This window comes from Fundulus heteroclitus, chromosome 22, assembly GCF_011125445.2.
Source record: "Fundulus heteroclitus isolate FHET01 chromosome 22, MU-UCD_Fhet_4.1, whole genome shotgun sequence".
Lineage (NCBI taxonomy): Eukaryota > Metazoa > Chordata > Actinopteri > Cyprinodontiformes > Fundulidae > Fundulus > Fundulus heteroclitus.
This window is the reverse complement of record NC_046382.1, coordinates 5,795,239-5,821,773: the sequence shown is the minus strand read 5'-3', so window position 1 is coordinate 5,821,773 and position 26,535 is coordinate 5,795,239. Positions and strand designations below refer to the sequence as shown.

Below are 26,535 nucleotides of genomic sequence, written 5' to 3'. Positions count from 1 at the left end.
GTACAATAATTATGCTGTCTAATCAGCAGCTTGATATGCCAGAGCTGCAAGGTGTAATAGATTATCTAAAGAAGTGCTGACTATCACAGATTTAGACAGATTTGTGAACAATATTTGAGAGAAGTTATGTTGTTTGTATAGAGAATGTCTTTGAGATCAGTTCATGAAAAATGGAAGTGTTGCATTTATATTTTTGTTCAGTGTATAACTAAAGTGTTACATAGAATAAAAGTGGAAGATTTTCCAGGTAGACAGATTTAAAAAAAAAACATCTGTCACAATTATACTGATTCAGTTCCCATTGCAGTTTTTCACTAACTAAAATGAAAAAAAGGATCAGTTTGATATCATTTGTACACTTATGATTCAGTGTGTGACTTCTTGTATTAATATCTCTTAATTGATTAAGAATGTAATTGTGTTCTCTGTAACAAATATGTACTTTTAAAACTAGTTATTTAGGATTTGCATTGTTTAATTTGTACCTAAAATCTGAACTTTTATTTCAAGATGTGCTTCAAGAACAAATTTAGTTATTTTGTATTTTTCATGATTTTTTTCCTAGATTACTGAATTAACTATTTCGGGTTTTTTCTATAACTTTGGCTGTGTTCATGTAAATGATTAAAAAAAAGCTTGGCAAGGTTGTGTGCTTTAGCGTAAACTTTATTTTATCATACGATTTTGTTTAAATCTTTCATATAACTGTTAAGCCAAATATGCATTTCTATGCCATTGAAAACATTTTAAGAAAGAGCAACTGCAATGTGATTTCATGTTTGTGTATGTATTTACTGTAGTTGAAATAATGTTTTATTGTTTTTCATATCATATATCAGATACTACAAGTGGGTAAATTAACCAGCATTAATTTAATGAATAGATAAGGCCAAGATAAGTCAATAAACACTCCAAACAAAGCCAATAAAAAACAGCAAATCTAAAGAAAAGCAAGGCCAAAGTTCCTTGTAGAATGCAAAGTTGTCATTTCTACTTCTAATTTTCTAATAAACTGGTTACTCAATTTAGAATTCATTTTAAATTATTTGTCTTTGTCTAAGGATCACAGGGGGCTTTGTAGTTGAACATTTTGTACTGGGTCCATCATCCAACAATCTCTTACAGTTAATGTTTAGTGTTAGATATCAAGTATTATCGTTATTTGGGTTAAATTCCAGGTTGAGTGCCAAGCCTTTTGTAATTTTATTAAGTCGAGTTATTAAATTTGTGATTCATCTCAACCTTGAGTTCAGGTCATATAACTCAGATCATCAGAAATGTTAATTAAGTATAACTAAGCTAAAAACTTGATTTCAATTCAACGAAAATCCATGTTCTTTATTTTGAGCGAATCTTAAATAGATATAAAGCGTTGTGCGTTAAGAATTGTGCAGTCAACTTGTGAACATAGAGGGCTGTGAGCGCTCATATTAATCAGACTAAATAATTTATGATATATGTATATATTTGAGTATATAGATATGTTTATATATATATATATATATATATATATATATATATATATATATATATATATATATATATATATATAGACCACTAAGAATGTAAATGAGACATCATATGCCCATTCCTATTTCCTTTTTTGTATTTTTTGGTATTCTTTCTGATCCATTGTATATATGAAGATTCACTGTATATAATTGAATGCACCTTCCCTACTCTGCACCTTCTTGTATGAGCCGATGTGACGAGTGAATTTCTCCATTGTGAGATCAATAAAGACTATCTTATCTTATCTTATCTTAATTTGTGGTGTGTAAAAATTAACTTTTTCATGCTCACACACACCACATCCAAAATAACAGCTGCAAATTGAGTGACTTAGAGAACAAAGATTTCCCACAACATGCAGCAGATATTCTTTGCAGGAAAGATGTCTGATGTGTTTTCACCCTGTGATCAGATTGTTATCTATCTTTTTGGTTGCACAGGGTTAAGAAAGTGCAGAGTTTTATCTTTTATTTACTGAAATCTAACAACATCAGATCAGTGCAATAACGATCCAAACTGAAGGTCTGTGCTGTGTCATGGCTGCACCTGAGATGATGAGAGTAATCCAGTGGAACGTGGTGTGGTGATCTGCACTCCAATGTGACAGAGAAAAGAAAATATTGAGACACTGTGTTGCAGCTAACAGTTCCTTTAACTGTTTATGGGTCCGTAAGGCTTTGGATGTGGTGGTGTTGTTTCGTTAACGTGACTCTGCAATATTGTGTGGACATCGGGGGCAATTGCTCTGGAGCGGGGTGGTTGTCCCCCTTGTCAAAAAGGGAGGTCAGAGAGCGTGTTCCAACTATAGAGGGATAACCCTGGTATGCCTCCCTGTTAAGGTCTATTCGGGGTTTCTGGACCAGGTCTCCACCCTCAGCAGGGTCCTGGGGTGTATGGGAGTTCGCCCAACTAGTCTACATATGCTTTGTGGACTTGGAGAAGGCATTAGACAGTTTCCCTCGGGAAATCCTGTGAACTTGCCTCCATTTTGGTGATAGATTGTTGCATCATGTCTTTAGAAGACTTTGCTGGCATTCTTCTGGTGTGTGATTAACGACCACCAGCAGAGTCAGCTGCTGTTGACTCCGCTGGGAACTTCTTTGGTCAGAGCCAGAGACACTCTTGCTTTGACACGGATCAACGGCAGGCCAAGGATGGAGAGGACGCTGCCGACTGCTCCTACAGAGCTACCTACCAAACTGGAGTTCTTCGCTCCTTTATTCATGCTGTCCAGCTGGACAACATTCACCACCAGTTAATTTAGGAACTCTGACATCCTCGGCTGATGGTAGCTGAACTCCTTTACAAAAATCATGACTCTACTAGTCCCAGACTAATACTGGTGTAGGTCCCATAACCTGTAGCGTTCTATCCTAGTTGTCACAGAGCCATGTCAGCTGTCAATCACAATACACAGCAGTGTCCCAGGTTGTGCCACCCCTGTGCAAGATGCTTGTGAAGTAAAACAAAACAGGGAAAGGATTTTAATGCTCACAAAATCTAATGAAAACGATATCGACATAAAGAAAATGCAGCTACAAAGTTTGCAGAACGGTTACGGGGGCATCGACAGTGAAAGTTGATTTTCACTGGCTTTTTGTGAAGTTTACCCAAGTTACTTTTCATGTTATATGGAGGGGAGCATAATGTAAAGCAACACTGCCAAGTGAGTAACACAGGAAACGCTCAGCTGAATCAGCGGCCGGCCAATCTGTGACTGATTTAAACTCAAACCCAGGCATGCTTTCCAGCCATGATTAATCTTAATAATGTTTCCCTTCACACAAACGTTTAGTAACATTTTCTGATAAACTTTAAAAGGTTGTGATAAACTTAGAACAACTTCATTAGCCTTTTTTTTTAAGAAAAAGTTCAACAGTTTTATTAAATTTTAAAAAAGATTAATAGAGATGTTTTTAAACTCATAATAAATCATTATTGTACATTACAACTAGTTGGTGCTGGGTAAAATCATCCTTCCATTCTGAAAGTAGTAAATACATTATGTATTCACAAAAAGGAGGTTAAAACAATAATTAGCATTCTGACAGGCTCACGCCAGTGTCCATGCTCTTTGCTTACGTGTTTCCGCTTGCTGGCTGCTCATACATACTTCTAATGTTTAAGTATCAGTCACAATAAGGTAACCGCATTCATGTTTATGAAAAGAAGAGGAAGGAAAAAAATAAGACCAGAGTGGATTTGGCTGTTAATAAACTGACAAATTTCTGTCACCCAAGAAGTTTCAGTGCTTGACAGATTTATGTCAAAAACGAGAAGATTCTAGCATTTGCCAAAAGTGTTCACACCTGCCTATTGGAGTTCCTGGTACCCCAGAAGGTCTCCTCCTCTGTCCGAGGAGTCTACCCCACGGGGGCAAGGAGACCAAGGATGACCGGAGGAGAAAGCATCTTAATCAGGAAGTACCACAGTCCATCATTGTCTCATATACAGGAGGTTCAGGAAGTCAACACACAGAGGATTAAGACTGGATGAGAAATAAAGACAGATCCTCAACTCATCAAAGTTGCATTTAGAGTTCATTAGTATCAGCAAATAGGAGCATTAGCTTAGTTGAATAAATTATATTTATATTTGTGATTTGATCATTGTTTTTCTTCTGTTAGTATTTCACCCTGATAAATTTTAAAGAATTAAAAGAATTAAAGAAAAATATGAAACTCTAAACAATTTGTAGACATTGTCTCAGCGTTCTGTCTCTCACAGTCCTCCAGAGAAAGATCTTCCTTGAAGTAGAGATTCCTCTGCCTCAGATAATCAGCGTTCTTTGATGATTTCCACACTGTCACCAAAATGCCTATTGGCACCATCATTGTCCTTTGCAGGTTAAATTTCTTGCTGCCACACGAAGTACATCCTCTGCTGGGCTTTCTTGGTGAGGGAGTTAATGTTCAGCTCCCACTTTAGATCCTGGGAGATGATAGTTCCCAGGAAGGGGAAAGACTGATTGCCGCCCCTTTGCTAGCGCGGAGCCACATAGAGTTACTTTATGTAGCGGTCCTCCAGAAGCACCCGAGCAGCCAGGTAACCAGGCCCGCTGGGTGACAGTTCGTAGGAAGCATAGCTCTAAACTTCAGCCCCCAGGTCTCCACCAACCCATCTGCGTTTCTAACAAATTTTCCCCACTCAGTGACACACCCGCTGAGAAGCCGACCCTGATTATTGGGAGCTCTATAGTCAGAAACGTGGCACTAGAGACACCAGGGACCATAGTTAAATGCCTGCCAGGGGCCAGACGGGCAACATAGAATCTTACCTGAAACTGCTGGCTAAGGATAAGCGTAAATACAGTAAGATTGTTATTCACGCTGGCGGTATTACTGTTGTGACATTAAAGATTAAAAAAATAAAGATGAAACAGCCAACCGCTGGCAAATGGAACAAGGTGACAGCACAAGCAGACGGCAGCAGGAACCCACCCAGCAGTGTAAAAGCAGAGCATGACTACGTAACGTGACCACACGGCCCGATGACGGTAAGAATGACATGTTGTAACAGCACAGCGAAATGACGAGGGAGAACAACAGCAAAACAAGATCACGTGATGACATTTAACAACATGGTCAAACATAATATGACGACAAAGTGAACAACGTGTCCTTTTTCTGTCACGTTAAAACTGAAAATGGACGCATTTGTTTATTTTACGTGGTGCCCTGATTACTTCATTATACCGAGAAGATTTGCCTTCTACAAATATGAGGATCATCACATCTGTTTAAACTCTAGTGTTATAAGCATTTGTGCTAAATGCAACAGATTCTCAACACGTAAAAGGCACTATGGTAATATTAAGATTTCCCCCAAATTTTTTTTTTTTGCTATAGTTAGAAGGCACCACAACCTAGTGACAATGGCACCACGAGGTGGTGGCCAGGGGTGGCCATGGCCCCGCTCCATGTCCTGGCCTCCCCACTGGCCAGTGTAAGTTGCAGTAGCACTTGTTTAGCCTTTCATCCCATTATGCACAGCCAGCAAGGCAGCTGCTCTTCTTGACCTTCTATCGCGCTTTTATTTGTATCTGCCACTATCTACTTTCCCCTACTTGTTGTTTTGTTTTTCAATAAATGAATAAATGAACACCTTTTTCCTAATATAATTACACAATAAAAAGGAATTACTGTTCAACTGATAACGTTAACTGTAATGTTATTGGTCTATGCATATTAGATCATTATTGACATTAAAAATCAAACATTAAATCAAAGGATATCAGTAGGCATTTACTTAAGTCTTTCTGATAGTTTTCTACAGGCAGGTTTAGTACAACAGAATAAAATCCTGAAATTATGGCTTTTACTTTCAGTGTGCCACCCCAAGAGTTTAAGTGTCCCCATCTGCCCCCCCCCCCCCCCCCCCCCCCCCGCATGAAACATTTCTGGACGAGCAACTGCCTAAAGGACCCCGATTCTTTTTCCCTTGAATGAACTCCACTTGTTACAGAAACATTTTGAAGGAATGTCCTCAAAACAGAATAGTACATTGTAACATATTTAATCTAAAAGGCAGAGTGATATTTACAGCCTCAGCACTGGTCATTATAGGCACAAAAATGCGAAACGAGCAGATTTCCGGACGCTCGAGAGTGTGCAACTCTTGGCTACATCAGCTTATAAAGCTGAGCAAAGCTTGCTCAGGATTGGTCGATTCCCCCTGTTTGTATGACTCCCCGCTATCAAATTCTCCCTCAGTTGTTATGGCGACATCGCACAAATCCCCTGCCCCCCCCACCTTCCTTGCTGACATCTGTGGAGGAGTCAAGCTGGAGCTGCGAAGTGATAGACTTTCCATCAAGGACACTTGCCTGCCGGAGGGACGGCCTTCATGGACATACAGATTTCCACACAACATGCACCCAGACACACATATGCTCACAAATACAGATGACTTTTACCCGACCAGAACTCAAATGTTTACCTTCTGCATATATGTGTCTAGTCATTGATTGTGCTTTTCGTGCAAATGAGTTTTTTTTTGTCGGATGCTTCACTTTTGTGTGGAAACACAAATTGTGCAGCATCTGTCTTTTTTATCTCCCTCTACTCCCCCAGTGTAAAATCTTTTTTCAACAGATCTCAAGGGCAGCGCCTGGGGACCCCGTGTAAAGCGGGGTCTGGGGCAGTTTGGGGAACGCAACCTAACGGCTTGCGCTCATGTAGCAGCGGCCGACTGGCTGTGTTCCTGGCAATGCAAGGCCTCAGTCAATCGTTCCCCCAAAATGTTTGTAAAGTGTATGTGATGGACGGTTGTACTGGAACTGAATTTTCGATTGTAATGCAAATAGCAGTTGACTAATAAAATTGATTGATTGATTGATTGAAATAGCTTATTGCACATAGGTTATTACAGTTATTGTTGCAGCTATGGTGCATGGTTGCAGTAATTACTATAATAGTTACAATTATAAAGCAGAGAGTATGATCAGGTAGCAGCAAGAATGAATGACATTTATAACATAATAATATGTAATATAACACAATAATATAACACAGCACATTATTGCACATAGTTACTGCAAAACACTTGTTACAGTGATTGTAACAATTATGCAGTTATATGTATAGTCCAGAGATTGAATTTACATGAGTTGCATATTATTGTACGTTAGTTATTGCACATTACTTATTACAGTTATGGTTACTATTATATTGCAGCATTATATAATCTGGTAGAAGCAGGAATGAATGACCTGCGGTAGCGCTCCTTTTTAAACGCAGGATGTTTTAGTCTGGCACTAAAGGAGCTGCTCAGCTCCTGTACAGTCTGGTGCAGGGGGTGGAAGGTGTTGTCCATGATGGATGTGAGCTTGGGCAACACCCTCCTCTCAGCCACTTCCTCCACAGAGTCCAGAGTGCAGCCCAGGACAGAAGTGGCCTTCTTCACCAGCTTGTTCAGCCTCTTTCTGTCCCTCTCTGCGCTGCCAGGAGCCCAGCAGACAACAGCGTAGAGGAGGGCTGAGGCCACCACAGAGTCATAGAAAGTTTTTAGCAGGGGCCTGCTCACACCAAAGGACCTCAGCCTCCTCAGGAGGTGGAGCCGGCTCTGGCCCTTCTTATACCGAGCGTCGGTGTTATGAGTCCAGTCCAGTTTATTGTTGACGTGAACACTCAAGTATTTGAAACTCTCCACAGTTTCTATGTCCTGCCCCTGGATGTTTACAGGTGAGTGAGGTGGGTGTCTTCTCCTGAAGTCCATCACCATCTCCTTGGTCTTACTGGTGTTTAAACACAGATGGTTCTTCTCACACCAGTCCACAAAGTTTGTGATGACCGACCGGTACTCCACCTCGTTCCCCTCAGACTCACAGCCCACAATGGCCGAGTCATCAGAGAACTTCTGAAGGTGGCAGCTGTCCGTGTTGTAAGTAAAGTCCGAGGTGTAAAGGGTGAAAAGAAACGGAGATAGAACGGTGTCCTGCGGGGCCCCGGTGCTGCAGAGTGCCACCTCTGACTGAGGCCGTGCAGCCGCACGTACTGAGGGCGGTCAGTGAGGTAGTCGATGGTCCAGTCAGCTAGATGTTTGTCCACCCCAGCGTCCTCCAGCTTCCTTCTCAGCAGCACCGGTCTGATGGTGTTGAAAGCGCTGGAGAAGTCAAAGAACATGACTTTCACAGCGCTCCCGGTGGTCTCCAGGTGGGTGAGCGCCCGCTGCAGCAGGTAGATGATGGCATCCTCTACTCCGATGTTTTTTGTGTAGTTTCTATTGCAAATATCTTCAATCCATGTGAAATAAGATATAAAAAAAACCAACAACTTACAAGCATGTTTTCAGCACGGTATGCATTTTCTTTTCTTTTTTTTTTCTTTTTTTTCTTATTTTTTTTTTACAAACTTTGTTTATTTGTTTTTTTTAACAGGAATTGCATAGCCATACATTTGCAATGTGATACATATAAAACAAACCATACAATTCCCTTAAGTCCAGCACGGTATGCATTTTCATGTTAAAAATGAGAAAATGAGAAACACAAAATTTGCAGGTTTTTGTGCAGCTGAAAAAACACTGCCAACCCCTGCATGACGAGAGAAGATTAGATTTTTCCTCCTTCTGCATGCAAACAAACTAAGATCCAATTAAATTTACAGGAACATGCAGCAGTTTGAAGTTCTTTTATTTCCAAATAAGTAGGGTTGATTCATCAGTGAATGTTTCCTAACGTGTGTATGTCTGCCTAATAGACTATATTTCACTTTAACTTTTATATAGATTAGTAGGGAATAGGGCAGGTGGGATGGCTAACAGGTCGAGGCTGAGTTGTGTGAAGTTTCTAAAAGTTATTAGTTTTCTTTTGAAGCTGCTATGGTAGAGTATTAGGTCACAACCCTTATCAGAAATACAAAGTTATCATCTCGTATTTATGACAATTTTCACAGTTTTACAGAAAAATTAACAGTTGAGTGCTTATAATCAAATTTTATATACATATTTGCAAAAATCCAGCAATATCTTCTTCAAAACTTCAAAACAAAAGGGGTTCATCAAAAGCAGTTGCAATCCTTATCATATGTGCTTTTACAATGAAAATAAATCCCAATACACTTGTTACTCTTACTCACATAAGAGCTTTTCTTTTTTGATATTGAAATTTATATGATCCTCTTTACTGTAATGAAAAACAACCAAATTACCTGAATAACTATTATGGTAACCTTATTTACATCCTAAATAAGGTTCTCTTTGTTTCTGTCAACACAACAATTGTCCTTCAATGTGGTACCAGCCTGGGTTTTCTGCAGTGCCTCCGACTGGAAGAACATGAGGACAGTGGCGAGGACAGCAGAAGGGATCATCGGGGCTCCTCTTCCCTCCATTAAGGACAATTCATCTCAACGCTGTGTGTCCCAAGCCCAAAACATCGTCAGTGACCCCTCACACCCCCACCATGGACTGTTCTCCCTGCTGCCCACTGGGAAGAGGTTCCACAGCATCCGCTACAGGTCCACCAGGTTCTGCAACAGCTTTTTCCCCGTTGCCATCAGACTGTTGAACTGTTGAACTGTAAACTGGACTCTGCATCACAGTTGCATCATTATTATTATAACTGTAATAACTGCAATAACTTATGTGCAATAAGCTATTTAAACAAGGTGCTATAACCCGTGCAATAAGCCTGTGTAATAATCATGTAGAAAGAGTATAATAACATATGTGCAATAACCTATTTATACAAGGTGCTACAACCCGTGCAATAAGCCTGTGCAATAATCCTGTATAAAGTGTATAATATATGTGCAATAACCTATCTATACATAGGAGTGTACAGAATTGTATATAGCTGTATAACTGTATCTAACTGATTCTACTTACCTACTTTGACACCTTCTTCCGACTTTTGACTATTGAGCCGTTGGGACAAGTGAATTTCTCCACTGTGAGATCAATAAAGCTTATCTTATCCTATCTTATCTTATCTGGCATTACCAACGTTGCCAAACTTTTGTTATCCTTTTAAATAGTACATAACTTAACGTTGCTGCATTTTTGCACAAATGCCTTTTTGCACCATTATTTGTGCACATAAACAATGGTTGAATATTCTTCTGCAGACTATTTTTCTCCTGCATTGTTACATCTGATCACTCCTGCACTTTATATTGCAAATGTTGCCTTATTCAACCTGGAATCTCACTATACTGTTGTAAGCTGTAAACAACGAAATTTTGTTTTGTATGCACTCTGTTCATACAAAATGACAATAAAGTTGTCTAAGTCTAAGGTACAACTTGGATAACATTTATTCACAGAAAACCCAAAATGCTATAGGCTTCGTGTATATCCTGGTCTTTTTCTGCCTGCTAATTCGATCATAATGTGTGCGTATATGCGCTTGCTTTATTTGCCATTTTTCTTTTCACTGTCACAAACTTCTTTATCTCTCTTCCTCTTTCAGCTCTTTACAATTTGGGCTGGCAACTTATTCTGCTGGGTTGAACAGACAGCCTGTTGATTAATTGGAACACTTCCAGATTTAACTTGCGTCTCAGCTTCATATCAGGCATCAGATATGCCTGATAAACCACATCTCACTTTCAGTTTTGAGGCAGATAATTAGGGTGAAGCAGTAGAGTCTGATTTGTGTGAAGTTTCTCAAAAAAAATGTTTTCTATTAAAACTGCTTTGGCAGATTATTTATTCACCATTTACATCAGAAAGCGAAACTTGCCAATTTACACTAACATGTTTTACTGAAAGGGTAATAGTTGAATGCTTATAGTCAAATGCTTGATACATATTTCCAATATCTCAGTGGTAGCTTTTACATCTTTAACTTCAACAATGACAAAAAATCCCAAAATGCTTTGTAATGACATTTATGTTTCTCTTACTAACATTAAACCTTTTTTTAATATTTAAATTGTATATAATCTGCTTCACTCTAAAGACAAACCGCAAAATGGCCTGAATAATATTATAACCCTGTTTAGATCGTAGTCAACTGTCTTTAACTCTAGGAAAGAGTAACCATAACTCTGTCTAAGCTGAATTATGACCAAAAGGCATTAAAAATCTGAGACTACATTGTTTGCTTCATCTGATTTACTTTACTGAATCACTATGTAATTTTATTAAACATAAATTATACATTTTCACTTAAGACTGAAATCAACCTAATCTACCTAATTGGCACTGAAAAAAGCCAAAGCAACTGAAAGGATTATAATACAAAACTAAAATACCCAGCGTTTGTATCTTCTGCAAGATGACGTGATTAAGATCAATGGTTTAATGTGTTTTATTTTCCTGAAACAAGTCTTCTTTTTTATCAAGCAGTTACACTGTCAGATAATCAAAGCTGCAGGTTTAAGCTTTACTTTTACAATAATTTTAGTTTCTCTTTCCTTATGACCCACTAATCAGTTACTGATTCAGTAATCTTATCTTCATGAACAGCAGATTCCTACAAATTGCAACGCTCATGTTCAAATTAAACCTTGTGAAATAAGGATGTTACACCCCATAACTCCTGGTTCTGCCTAAGAATAAATAAAAAATAAAAATAAACAAGTAAGGATGTTTGACAGAGCAGTGAAACTACTTTAATTATTCTTAAAAGCCAATTGGTTTTGTGCAATTTACTGTAACTTTGATCTTCTGCATACTTTAATCATAAAAATACTAAGCCCAGCATCCAGACACCTTTTTTCTTTCATCTTCAGCAGAATTCACTTTTTCATTCAGCAGAAATACATTTTTTAGGTCAGTTCTCTGATGCCAGCTGACAATCTTTTACAGTCAGTAGTCCTCCAGATTTGTGAAGGCCTGTCCATGTATTTTGTATAGTTTGCATTTTGATTATGGATAAATTATTTCACCATCCATCAAGAATAATTTAAAAATGGATGATTCCAATTCTGACCTGTTGCAAGAAACTTGACTGATCCCAAGTGATCCCAGAATAAATTGAGTAATAGTGATCCTGAGATTTGTTCCTGTCAACATGATCTTTTCCTGCATTAATGTACCAGTCTAAATTTTCCCAAAGGGAATGTTGCTGCACACAGATGAAGCTATTTAATTAACAATAACAAGCAGCAGCTTGCAGGTTTGTTCTCCTATGACAGGCTTTTAATACTTTTACTTTCGATTGTTTTGTCGATGGACAGTGGAAATCAGAAATGTACTCGCTTTATATAATGAGGTACCATCTTCTTATCGCTGTCTGAAATTAAATCAAAGCTTTTCCTAGTTTTTGACAGTTAGGATTACAAAAATATATAAATTTGCTGAAAAGCAAACTAATGATAAAGGGAATATGGGCGTACAGTTTCTCTTCCCTTAGGACCCACTAATCTACTAGATTGGAGATCTTTGCCCCTTTATTTATCTTATCTACCCGAACAGCTGATTTCTCCAGCTCATATAGAAACTGCAACACTCACATCAAACAAGAAAACATTCTGCCTAAGAACTACATGAAATTAACTAGATGAGGGTGTCATGGCTTCATAAACTTCTGATATCAATTTATGACAATTCAATTTATTTTATATAGCACCATTTCATGAAATAAGTCATCTCGAGGCACTTTACATAGTCAAATTCATTCATATTATACAGATTGGTCAAAAATGTCCTATATAAGGAAACCAGTTGATTGCATCAAAGTCCCGACAAGCAGCATTCACTCCTGGAGAAGCGTAGAGCTACAGGGAGAGTCGTCTGCATTGTACATGGCTTTGCAGCAATCCCTCATACTGAGCAAGCATGAAGCGACAGTGGAAAGAAAAACTCCCCATTAACGGGAAGGAAAAACCTCCAGCAGAAACGGGCTCAGTATGAACGGTCATCTGCCTCGACCGACTGGGGTTACACAAGACAGAGCAGAGACACAGCAAGACAGACAAAAAAGCACAGAAGCACACATTGATCCAGTAATCTGTTCTACATTAGATGGTAATAGCGGGTGAGCCGTCTTCTCTGGATGATGTCACAGTTAACAGAACGCCAGACCAGGTGTACCTACTATGAAGATAAAAGAGAGAGAGCAAAAAGTTAAAAGCTGAAATGACAACAGTCGTGCAAAACTGGAGAACAGTAAGACTTAGTAGAGTGAGAAAAATAGGCCCTGATGTCCTCCAGCAGCCTAAGCCTATAGCAGCATAACTATAGAGATAGCTCAGGATAACATGAGCCACTCTAACTATAAGCTTTGTCAAAAAGGAAAGTTTTAAGATTAGTCTTAAAAGTAGACAGGGTGTCTGCCTCACGGACCAAAACTGGGAGTTGGTTCCACAGGAGAGGAGCCTGATAGCTAAAGGATCTGCCTCCCATTCTACTTTTAGAGACTCTAGGAACCACCAGCAGACCTGCAGTCTGAGAGCGAAGTGCTCTGTTAGGAACATACGGGGTAATCAGAGCTCTGATATATGATGGAGTTTGATTATTAAAGGCTTTATACGTTAGAAGAAGAATTTTAAATTCTATTCTTGATTTAACAGGAAGCCAATGAAGGGAAGCTAAAATTGGAGAAATATGATCCCTCTTGTTGATTTTCATCAGAACTCTTGCTGCAGCATTTTGGATCAGCTGAAGACTTTGAACTGCATTTTGTGGACTTCCTGATAGTAAAGATTCAATTTGACTTACATCAGTGAATGAAATTTAGTTTTGCTCAGTTGATTTTGGTGCATTTCTCAGAACAGAGTTCAAATTCTCAAAGCACCATCTTCAAATCATTTTGTCATTTATGTCCATCAAAAAAGCAGTTTCTCATTCCTCTGAGCAAATTGTGAATGCTTTTGTACATTCATGGAAGTAATTATGTACAATCATCTGCTTTTCTATTTTGAGTTGCTTTTGTCACGTTGATCAAAATTTATTATATGGGTTTCTGTTGAATTGTCTCAACTGAAACTGAACGAAACTGGATGGTTTGGACATGTTTTTTTCCATGAGGATAGAAGGTTCTCTGTGTAGCTTAGTAACAACGTATGATCTGAAACATAAAAAAAAAAACCTCAAAATAGATATGTTATGGGGAAATACTTTTCTGTATATGTATTAAATCCCATCAGGAAAACACGTGTCACTTTGTTTACACTACAGTCAAACATATATTATAATGAAGTCAACAGTGTCAAATGACATAGAATTTTGCTTTATATTGTCTTTTTTATTGCTCCAACTTATTTGAATGCTAGGTTTGTTTAAAACCAAGTCCCTTTGTTAATGATAACAACATTAACAAGGGGACTTTTCCTTTAGAACCAAGTTTTTGAAAACCTGGAAAGGATCTCAGAGTAACTTTCTAAAAATATTTTTACTATATGCTACTTAGCTTTTGACCTTCAGAGTAACAACGTGGTTATGGAAAGAAAATGGCAGCATTAAAGCATTTTGCAGGCTGTGCCGCTGCTCTAACTAGGCAACAATAATAAAACATGCAAATGAGACTATAAAGCAGGTGTGCCTTGGGATAAATAGGCAGAAAGTGAAACCAGCTACATTAATGTAGTTATAGGAAGCTCCTCAAGAAGCAGTTTTGAAGAGTTCAACACAAAACAAGACTGTCTGGAATAAAAACCAACAAAATGTCTGCAGAAAGGTAAAGAAAGAAATATCTTTGTTTACAGAATTTAATCACATCAGGGACTAATTCTGATAACAAACTTAACACCAAAACATCCTTGAAAGAAATCCTTAAAGAAAATGTGTGAATGCATGCATTTTGAAAATCTATGATCTTATTTTCTTGAATCTTTTTCCAATCTAAAGAAGCCGAGAGCTGCTCTCAACAATTCCTTAATGTGGTTCTTTCAAGATAAAGGAATGACTCGTTTCTTCTTCTAACTTACTTATATGGATGATTAAAGGACACAAAATTAAATAAACACATCATTAAATCATTATAATATACTTTCAAATAAATAATGTAAAATAAATTCCAAGAACTGATTAAATCGTACAATATGCCTCAAAGGTGTATTTGGCTTTCCACTGCAGTTTCCAATTCAGGAAACAGTTTTTTTTTTCTTTACCTTGAGCATCTTTAATCTACCCTGGTAAAAGAAACTACTCAGACACTTCAGTCCTGGCCTGGGTTATTCACTAATAGTTAAAAAAAAATCACAAAAGTGAAATTCATAGGACATCATTCCAATAAGTCATTTGCATATAAGTGATCTCATTGGTATCATCGAGGTTTTCTGTTTTTTTTTCTCTAAAGCAACCAATTAGAAGCCACCAAGAAAATTTACATAATTGAAACCTATTCCTAATAGAAAACATGTTGAACACTCTAATAAAAATATTGATTATCTACAACCCATACACTTTTAGAGCTGCTTACCTTTGTCACATTTGTTTTTGTATGCATGCACAATCAAAATTATGTTTTCTGTCCTACAGGTGGTCGCTGCAGAACGCCTTGTTGCATTATATTACTGAAACTCTCAATTACATGGTAACAGTGAAAGAGTTTTATTTGGGGATCTCTAAATGGATCAACTGCAGAAAGAAAGAGCATGAGACAATGATAAGAATTAATAAAATGGCTGACAAACTTGATACCACTTTCACCAAGTCAAAGGGCGGATTGAAATCCATTGGTAAACACATCAAGGGAAAGTTTCAGAATGATCCAGAGAGCAAACTTGCAGAACTAGAAAAGTGGCTGACTGAAGTTTTGAAAGGCACAATGGAAGGTCTGGAGAAACTCAGCATCTTCTTGGATGCCATGGAGAAGCTGGCAGTCACTTCCTTACATGTGTTCACTGAGAACCAGATTGTATACCTTCCTGAGGAGTTCTGCTATGAAGAAGTTCAAGCTGTGATCAGAACTGCACAGCAAGTCAGTCCTTTGCTTCTTAAGTTCAAAAGAGATGCAAAGTCCTTCTTCCTTCCTAGCCTTCACAATCTAAAGGTTCTTGGACAACAACTGGAAAAATACATAGAAGCCATTGAGGAAATATGTGAAAATCATGGGAAAAGGTAAAATTTCATTAATTTTATTTAATACTGATAATATACTCTATTGTTGTTCTAAACCGAAAAATAACAAAAAAAAAGTTGTCTTTCACAGCTTTAAATTTGAGATGTGCTTGGAAATAACTGAAGAAATTGTTGTGGATTGTGATGATATGTGTAAAAATAGTATTCAAGAGATGACATATCACATTAAGCGTCTTGACAAGATCAGGTAAGTTTTACATATTGTCACCTTCCTAAAATAATGACATATGGATTTTTTTATTAATTTTATTTACATTTTTGCCAAAACCACCTTTAGGTATTAAAAAGGGAGTGATTTTTTGTGGGAGAAATCACTTTAGGCAAAAAAAAAAAAAAAATAATTAATAAATAAATGCTATTAAGCCATTATTTTAGGAAGGGGACAATATTTTAGCACAATTCTATTATTTTTTTCAGTCTTATTTTCTGTTGTTACGAGTTTAAAGAGGGGTTTTATGCATTTTTCAGAAACATAGCTTTTTTATAGTACAATAAAATATTACCTTCAGTTATGAAAATGCTGTATTTGTCAGAAAGCTCCTATCTTAGCCTAAAAGTTCCCACCAAGGCGTCTTAGCTTAAGAGTGATTCAGATAGTTGGTGAGACCGAGTCTGAGTAAGATGACAGAAGTTTTAGTGAGTAGGTGTGGTTAACCCCATTATTAGGTCTGACGCTGTCTTTCAAGAGCTTTGATCAGTTGACAGTACGAGAAAAAACAAAACAAAATAACAGAAATGCACTCTTAGAGATCAAAGCAGAGAAATTAGACTGGATTATGAAAATTGTGTCATGATGATGAAAACTAGCTAAATTAATTGTTTGTCACGAATTAAAATGTTTTGGATCACCTTACTTAGATCCTCATCAGAATTTTAATGTTCGCTCGCCAGACATTTTACGACGACATGTATTTTATATTAATGCACACTCACCAGACAGCATTTTTAATGGGGTTCCCTGCTTGTATAAAGCAGTCATATTTGGCAAAATGACCAACATGAAATGAAGAAAAAAAGAGTAACAAAAAAAGGAAACAAGCAGCAGCACATCTGTTCTGGGAGGAGAAGGAGTGTTGAAAGTTAAAATTGTCCCTGCATCATGGTGCAAATAGGTGGACTTTGAATTGTGCTGTTACATATCAGCCTGGAAGGTGAAGCCTACAGCAATCAAAAGCAAGGAGTTGGCATCACACGAGCAAACGTCTGCATGATTTTAGGCTACTGACATTATCATGCAATATAAACAATACTTTATTACCTATTTTATATATATATATATATATATATATATATATATATATATATATATATATATATATATATATATATATATATATATGTCACTACGATATATGGGTGTCACTACGAGCTACTTTGTATGTTTTAGTAAATTTTCTTGAATTAATTTTGATCACAAACCAGGTAGACAAATTTTACTCATCTTTATACAGAATTAACAATTAAAAAAATTCTTCCACAGGATGGATGAGCACTTTCGGATGGAGATCCTATTCCAGGGAGTCCCCTCATCTGGTTTCATCGATGTATTTGCTGCTAATAAGGATAAAATGCTAAGGTTTCTGAATGACCTGGAGCAGTGTGCTGATCAGTTAGACAGTATGAACAAAGGAGCAAAGATCTCCAATCTGACGGGCAGCTCAGTGAAAACAACTGGAGATGCACTCAGCGCTGCAGGTGTCGCGTTAACACCATTTACAGGTGGAGCATCTTTAGGGCTGACACTTCTCGGTTCAGTGATGGGGGTAGCAAGTGAAACCAACAGTGTGGTAACAACCTTAACAAAGGCTGGAGTTAATCATACTTCTCAGAATAAGGCAAATAAAACTTTCCAAAGTTTCATGGAAGTTTTCCAAAAGATCCAGGATTGTCTGGATGAAGGGATGAAACACTCGACAGTAAATCTGAAGCCAAGTAAGACAAAAGTCTTGGTGAACTTAGGCAAGAGTGTTGTTAAATTAAATCCCTTAGGAAGTGCCATGATTAGTGGTGCTTCTGTTTTAAAAAAAATGGTTGCAGGGAAAAGTAAAAACCCTTCAACCCAGCACATGCTGGGTGATGGAACTACATCACGGAGCATGTCCTCAGATGCTCCTGATACTTCAGATGTTACCGATTCTGGTCAGAGTGTGGTGAAAGATCTTCTGTCAGAGGAACTTCTTGGTACTGGAGCTGAGGTCTTCCTTGCTGGCAGGCATGTCTTTTCTACTGTCAAAGAAAGCAAGAAGGTGCTCAAAGACAGCAAGACTAAAGTCTCAACGTTCCTCACAGATCGAGTTGCATTATTTCGTTCACAGATAGAGTCATGGGACAAGATCCATAACTCTTTGCAACTTTGTGAAAGCAGCCTGACCAAAGAAGAAAACAGAAATATTCTCGAAGAGCCATTTTATCTAGGAGACAAAGTATAACTTCACTGAACCAAATGTAACACTTTCTTTACATAAAAAACATAATTTATCTCAAATATTGTAGAAAAATCGGTCTAAATCTGTGACAGTGAGCATTTCTCCTTTGCAGAGATGTTCCATCCCACCTCACAGGTGTGGCATATCAAGAAGCTGATTAGACAGGATGATTATTGCACAGGTGTGCCTTAGACTGGCCACAGTAAAAGGTCCTAAAATGTGCTTTATTGTGGGGGTCTGAAAACCAGTTCATATCTGGTGTGACCACCATTTGCCTCACGCAGAGCAACACATCTCAGAGAGTTGGCAGAGAGTCAGTTGGTGATTGTGGCCTGTGGATTGTCGGTCCACTCCTCTTCAATGACTGACCGCAGTTGATGGACTAGGGCTGTCTGTCTCTTTTAGTCTCTTCTCTCTTGATGAATAGGCCACATGGCCTCATCTGCATCACACTCAATATTTCCCCTTGAGATGCACCTAGGAAAAAATCTTCTTGCATGCCTGATCCATCCTTGACATGCCTCTGCATCTATATCATGGGCAGCAGCAGTCATTGCATTGAGCAAGGGCATCTGCTTATAGGGGCAGTGATCATATACCTTCCATCTCCATGCACTGAAGAATTCCTCTATAGGAATAGATACAGACATATCTGCATATACTGTATAGCAGCAATACCTGCTCTCCCGTCTAAAAACTCTAACAATGGATGCAATCGTGTTTCTATTGAGAAAAGTTTGGACTCTTTGTCCCTCCCCTCTAAGTGAAAGGCCATCATTTACCACATGATCAATCGTAGTTGCCTGAATTTCATCTGTAACTTGAGCCCTTCCAGCTACACCGCCACCTTGCACATGGATTCCTCTTCCTCATAATCTTCTTCCCCTGACCCATCTACCTCTTTGACTCTCATCTGCCTTACACCATCCATGCTTGCAAAGAACAACACAAAACATGGTACCTTTTACGTAAAGCCTGCATACTGATTGCAAATTGAAAAATTGTGTAAAGAAGTGTCAAACAGGTGCTTCAGTGATTTCATTCCAATCAAGAAGTTTCTTAGAGCTTGGAACATATGGTTTCTGTTTTGCTACCACAGCTAAAGCAATGGAGTTTGGACTGCATGAATGACATCTGCGTTAACTATTTTGGAAGAGGGTGGGGAAAATGTGTCAAACCAATGAGAATGGGTTAACTCATTTGCAAGAGGTGTCTTTTGCTCTGCTGAGGTGGTGATGCTGAAAACTTAGAGGTTGCCAGTTTCTTCAAACAGGTCAAAGCAATCAACAAAAACTGTAATTGATTAAGAATGTCATTGTGTTCTCTGTAACAAACATGTATTTTTAAAAAGTAGTCATTAAAGGAATTGCATTAGTTAATTTTTTGTAAAGTATGAAAGGACCTAAAATCTGAGCATTTATTTCAAGATGTGCTTCAAAAACAAATTTAATTAGCTTTTAGTTTAATATCTTAGTATTTTTCATGATTTTACTCTTTCTTGATGACTGACTGAACTATTTCAGTTTTTTTCTATAGCTTTGGCTGTGGTTATGTAAATGATTAAAAAACGCTTGGCAAGGTTGTGTGCTTTAGTGTAAACTTTATTTTATCATAGTATTTTGTTTAAATCTTTCATATAACCGTTAAGCCAAAGATGCATTTCTATGCCATTAAACATTTTTAAAACAAGGCAACTGCAATGTGATTTCATGTTTGTGTATGTGTTTACTGTAGTTGAAATAATGTTTTATTGTTTTTCATATCATATATCAGATACTACAAGTGAGTAAATTAACCAGCATTAATTTAATGAATAGATAAGGCCAAGATAAGTCAATAAACATTCTAAACAAAGCCAATAAAAAAACAGCAAATCTAAAGAAATGCACGGCCAAAGGTCCTTGTAGAATGCAAAGTTGTCACTTCTACTTCTGATGTTGTAATAAACTGGCAACCCAATTTAGAATTAATTTTAAATTATTTGGCTTTGTCTAAGGATCACAGGGGGCTTTGTACTTGAACATTTTTGGACTGGGTCCATCATCCAACAATGTTTCACAGTTAATGTTTAGTGTTAGATATCAAGTATTATCGTTATTTGGGTTAAATTCCAAAAGCCTTTTGTAATTTTCTTAAGTCGAGTCACTAAATTTGTGATTCATCTCAACTTCGAGTTCAGGTCATATAACTCAGACCATCACAAATATTAAACAAGTATTACTAAGCTAAAAACCTGATTTCAATTTTTTTGATAAAGCATTGTGCGTTAAGAATTGTGCAATCAACTTGAGAACATAGAGGGCTGTGAGCGCTCAATTATAAAATTATTTGTAGTGTCTAAAATTAACATGTTCACGCTTACACACTACACATCCTAAGCAACAGCTGCAAATTGACTGACTTAGAGAACAATGATTTCCCACAACATGCAGCAGATATTCCTTGCAGGCAGGATGTCTGATGTGTTTTCACCCTGTGATCAGATTGTTATCTATCTTTTTGGTTGCACAGAGCTAAGAAAGTGCAGAGTTTTATCTTTTATTTAACTGAAATCTAACAACATAAGATCAGTACAATAACCATCCAAACTGAAGGTGTATGCTGTGTCATGGCTGCACCTGAGATAATAAAAGTAATCCAGTGGAACGTGGTGTGGGAAGCGTCATGGTCTGCACTCCAATGTGACAGAAAAAAGAAAATATTGAGACACTATATGTTGCTGCTAACATTTCCTTTAACTGTTTATGGGTCCTTAAGGCTTTGGATGTCGTGGGATTGTTTTGGTTAACATGACTCTGCAATATTGCATGGACATAGGGGCAATTGTCCTGGATTGGCAGATCGGGGTGGTGATCCCCTTAGTCAAAAAGGGAGACCAGAGAGCGTGTTCCAACTATAGAGGGATCACCCCTGTATGCCTCCCTGTTAATAGTCTATTCAGGGTTTCTGGACTAGGTCTCCACCCTCAGTAGGGTCCTGGTGGGTGTATGGGAGTTCGCTCAACCAGTCTACGTATGCTCTGTGGACTTGGAGAAGGCATTGTCCCTCGGGAAATCCTGTGGACTTGCCTCCATTTTGGTGATTGTTTGTTGCATCACCTCTTCCAGGCAATCCTGCAGCTTCATCACATCTACCATGAGGCTTTAGAAGACTTTGCTGGCTTTCATCTGGTGTGCGATTAATGCCCACCAGCAGAGTCAGCTGCTGTTGACTCCGCTGGTAACTTCTTTGGTCAGAGCCAGAGACACTCCTGCTTTGACTGGGATCAAGGGCAAACCAACGATGGAGAGTACGCTGCCGACTGCTCCTACAGAGCTACCTACAAAGCTGGAGTTCTTTGCTCCTTTATTAATGCTGTCCAACTGCAGAACATTCACCTCCAGTTCATTTAGGAAGTCCGACATCCTCGGCTGATGGCTGAACTCCTTTATAAAAATCATGATTTGAATTATCCTGGAACAGGAACATGGTTTGAAAGTTTGGATCCATCCTGAGACAGGAAGAGAGAATAGACAATGCATGTGAAAGCTGGGATAATTTAGAAATTTCTCAATAAATATCAAGTGTAAAACTCCTCCTTATTTAAAAAAAAATATCCTCCATTGTCCCTCCAGTGACACTACACTTTTCCCACAGGACAGTTCAATCACTTTTTCAAGCATTTTCAAGGTAAGTTTTCAAAAAGTTCCAGCATCTTAGCAACAATACAAATAAACTTAAGAAGACAGTTTTGTAATGTTTTATTAGGACCATTGCAAGAAAGGTCATGTGCCAAAAGTGTTCACACCTGCCTATTGGAGTTCCTGGTAACCCAGAAGGTCTCCTCCTCCGTCTGAGGAGTCTACCCCATGGGGGTTAGGAAGGCAAGGATGACCAAAAGGGGAAAGCATCTTCATCAGGAAGTACCACAGTCCACCATTGTCTCATACACAGGATTGTCCAGGAAGTCAACTTACACAGAGGATTAGGACCGGATGAGAAGAAAAGACAAATCCTCTGCTCATCAAAGTTTCATTTAGAGTTCATTAGTATCAGCAAATGTAGGAGCGTAAGCTTAGTTAAATAAATTATATTCTTGTGATTGTTTTGCTTCTGTTAGTACTTCACCCTGATAAACATAGCTAATTAAAGAAAAATATAAAACGCTAAAGAATATGAGGACATTGAGTTATTAGTCATTTTGATCATTGAGTTCTATGATGATTGTAAAATAGTAATGGTTTCGTTTCAGGAACTATTAGGTTTTTAAACCTAGTTTAAACAACAACCTGGTGATTTATTATTTTCCGAGTCACTAATTTTTTTTCTAGCTCACATACCAAGTTCATGTTGGTAAAAAGAGGAATAGCAGCTGCTAACGGCTGTGGGTTGCAAATCCTCCTCACGGCAAGGCTACTAAGAGGTTAAATGGCAATAAGAAGATGGAGGTGTGCCGCTTGGAAGGAAGGTGGTTGTTAGCAGCCAGACGAATATTCATCCACGCCTACTTGAATAGATAACCCAGAATTCTGGACCAGGCACCCGACAGACTTAGGAACCTCTGTCCTGTTAGATGAGAGCTGGATAGAGTTAACCTCCCAAAATTCTGTAGTTAGAGGGGAAATTCTTAACATTTAGACAATAACAGTAAAAACTTTTTGAAGGTTCTGCTGGATCATCGGTCTCGGCGGTTCTCTCACAGTCCTCCTGTCACAGTCAGCCAGCAGAGCCGTGCAGTTCTGCCGGCCCTGTCCTCTCTGCTTCCCTCCACAGGTGTTTGCGGTTGACTGGTGGGTGGGGCACGCACACCTACGGTTGGTTCAGCAGCGTCGGGCCGCGCTATAAGAACTGCGCACAGACAGCAGGAGGATGCCAGAGTATTAACCTGAGTGGTAAGCGAAAGGCCGCTGTCTATGACAGATCTCCAGTTTTCTACAAACTGATCCTCTCTCTGTGCTCTCCAGGTCTCACTTCGAGCTCCCCTGATCGCCCTTCCTGGCGGATCTCCCTCTTGAAGTCACCTGTGCCCGCTCAGTACGGTTCCTCGGATCCCTTCCCCGTGCCAAGCCTCCAAGCTGAAGCCCCTCGGGACTCACCTGGTTACTCCTGCTGCTCCCAGACCTCTGGATTCTCCAGCGCTGCTCGGATTCCGTTCAGCCTGCACCCGCCGGTCACTCAGACACCTGCCACCAGCTCCATCAGGCAAGGCTGAGTCTGCTCCATCCTCCCCGGCCCGGTTTCCTGCGCCCAGTGGTGAGCTTATGCCAAACTCTAACGTTGATAGGTTCCATCAACCCCTTCTGACGTCTCCCTTTCCCTTGCAGCGTCTGAACGCGTCTTGGTCGGCCCTCGTTCCCGCTGTCGTCGTACACTGATCTTCTGTTTAAATAAATCCTTTAAAACTGATCCCTGCTGCCGTTTGTGTCCTGCATGTGGGCCAAACACTTAAAACCAGCCACGAAACCTCCAAAGAAAGATCTTCAGATAATCAGCGTTCTTTCATTATTTCCACATTGTCACCAACATGCCTAATTGGAAATGAATGATCACATCTCCAGTTTCTGATTCTGTTGGGTGTTTTCTGCCGAGCCACTGAACAGATCTGATGACTTGAGGAAACTTTTCTTTACAATTTGGGATCATGTTTTAACATTGCTGGATCACTTTAGGTCTAACATCCGCCATGATACACAGCTGACTGACAGCTCATAGCAACAGGTGGGGGAGGGGCATAGCTCCTCTCCACCCAGCTGGAGAAACCTGTGTTCTGTCTTACTAAAGGGAGGCGAAATCACTTGAACAGTATGGAGGAAATGTTTCTTCTTAATCTAAGCTCAGTTTTTCTATTCTGGTTTACCTTAAAACCAACTGAAGCCTGTTGGAGAATTCTGATGGTTTTGGTTTCAGAACTGAATACTGCTACCAGGATGACTTTTTTTTAGTTGAACAGAACTCCTCAGAACAAAAGGAGGATCTGTTCACTAAAGGTGTTGTCTCTATTCAGGTATCATGGTGGGCTACCAGCTGTTGTATTTCAACATGGTGACCTCTGAACCCTCCTATGCTGGAGGTGGTTTGTGTTAAAGGACTTCCGCCCACAGTGTCCAAACTCTGGAACAGTGATTAGGTGAGACCGTAGGTGGAGAATCCTCCTTTCGAATCATCCAAGATGTTCTAATTAAAGCCTGAAGTTCTTTCATTACCCTTGGTTCTTAGCTGGATCAAGAGTTGAAAACTGTGCTGGACACTGAAAACATGTTCCTGAAGTCATGTTGTTTACTTAGTGCCTTTGAGCTATACTGAAGCTGATTTCAGAGTGCTGGACTCATAACCCCGCCTCACCACCCTCAGAGTGAAGAAGATACTCACCAAGATGGAGTCCCAGGACATGAAGATCTGAAGAAAATCCTCATCCTCCTCCTTCTTCTTCCTCTGCTGCATCCAGATTAACCTGACTCATTTAACCTGGACATGACTTTATCTAATCAAAGCAGGAAATGACAGGAGTTTGAGAACCATCAGAACAAAGAATCCTGTATGTTAGCATCACCAGATCTGATAGAATAAAATCTGCATCTGGAGAGCTTGAAATGTGTTGCACTTCACTGGAACTACTGCCTGGAAGCAGCTGCTCCTCTCTGATGGATCTTTTTTTTAATTTGTTATGTGGTCACATAACCTGAGCCCTCTCTGGGACCTCCAGCTGACAGTTGGACCACCACAAAACATGGAGCTCTAATGAAGCCATGAGAAATATTGGAAACAAGAGCTTGCAGCTATAATTAAGTTTGGTGATTGGGCACGGGGAGAGAGCTGCATAGAGGAGTGCACGGTTTCTCTGACCATGTTACGATAAGTGAGGAAGTGCAGAAGTTCATTGAACATGTTTGGCAAGAAAGCTTAAACTGTGGAATAAATTGTACATTTTTTTGTGTTCCCTTTTTCAATAAACGAAAAAAAGAAGAGTTTGCCTGAACACAGGATGTTTTGTTTGAAACACACATCAGACATACACTCCCAAGAACAGTTTTAATGGAAAGCTAAACACAAACACTTAAGTTTTCTCATGATACAGCTGACAGTTGACCGTGGAATATTTAGAAGCGAGGAAATTATACGACTGGATTTGTTGCACAGGTGGCATCCAATCAACGTTCCACTCTGGCATTCAGTTAGCTCCTGAGAGCGACCCTTTCTTTCATAAATCTTTGCAAAAACAGTCTGCATGCCAATGTGCTTGATTTTATACACCTGTGGCCATAGAAGTGATTGGAACACCTGGTTATAATAATTTGGACAGGTGAGCAAATACTTTTGCATTATAATGTATGTTACGGCCCCTGGCCTCTGGAGGCTGTGCAGGCTTCATCGTTATTCAAATTCAGCTGTGTTAGAACACCTACCTGATTGGCTGCCGGGAGGCTGCAGAGGAGCTGTAACCTCAATGGACCAGCAGACCCACCTGCACCAGTATAAAAGACTCTAGAACTCATTCCTTCTTTGAGGGGGACAGCTAGTAGGAAGTGGCTTTTGTTAAGCTATTCCCCCACTGTTGGTGGTTTTAATTGTTTTGGGCCCATTTTGAATTAGTTGTGCTTGCTAGTTTGGTTAAACACAATGTAATTTAATTTACACTAAGCACTGTTAAGATTGTCAGACCTTTATTTTGTGTTAAACAGGGTTGTATTGTTTTGTGTTTGTTAAAACCCATTCTTTTTGTAATAAATCACCATTTTTATTACACTCATGTCTCTGGACACATTTTTAGGTGAAACCCTAGACCTTGGGGGTGTAACAGTGTATATTAGTAATTTACTCGTTATTAACTGTAATTACTGTTTGAATTGATATTAGACACATGCTTCTTAGTCTGTGTGATTTTATGTGTTTTATGATATTTCATGGGGACTTCCATTGCTTTCATTATTGTATTTGATTGCACTGAGGCATTCATCATGGGGCTGAGGAGTAGGAATGTTCAAGGTATTCTCTCTATTTTTATGTCTGTCACAATTAGACCCACGTCTGAGACCAACACACACACACACCTGGGGATCTTTGCATGGCTGGCCAATGTGTGGCTTGGCTCCTGGATCAGCTTTCTCCTGCACAGCGTAGAAAGATCACTGCTGCTTTGATTTTGATT

General features: G+C 39.0%; 1 protein-coding gene across 1 annotated transcript in view; it reads left to right on the top strand.

Annotated features, from left to right (window-relative positions):
• The window catches only part of LOC118557042, a 42,566-nt gene extending 17,777 nt beyond the window's left edge, over window positions 1-24,789 (top strand). Inside the window, exons 4-8 of the mRNA XM_036125926.1 lie at window positions 15,382-15,963; window positions 16,055-16,171; window positions 17,465-17,916; window positions 23,354-23,591; window positions 24,741-24,789. Coding sequence (XP_035981819.1) covers window positions 15,382-15,963; window positions 16,055-16,171; window positions 17,465-17,916; window positions 23,354-23,591; window positions 24,741-24,789 — 1,438 coding nt within the window. The remainder of the gene's footprint in view (window positions 1-15,381; window positions 15,964-16,054; window positions 16,172-17,464; window positions 17,917-23,353; window positions 23,592-24,740) is intronic.
• The last annotated feature ends 1,746 nt before the right edge of the window (window positions 24,790-26,535 follow it).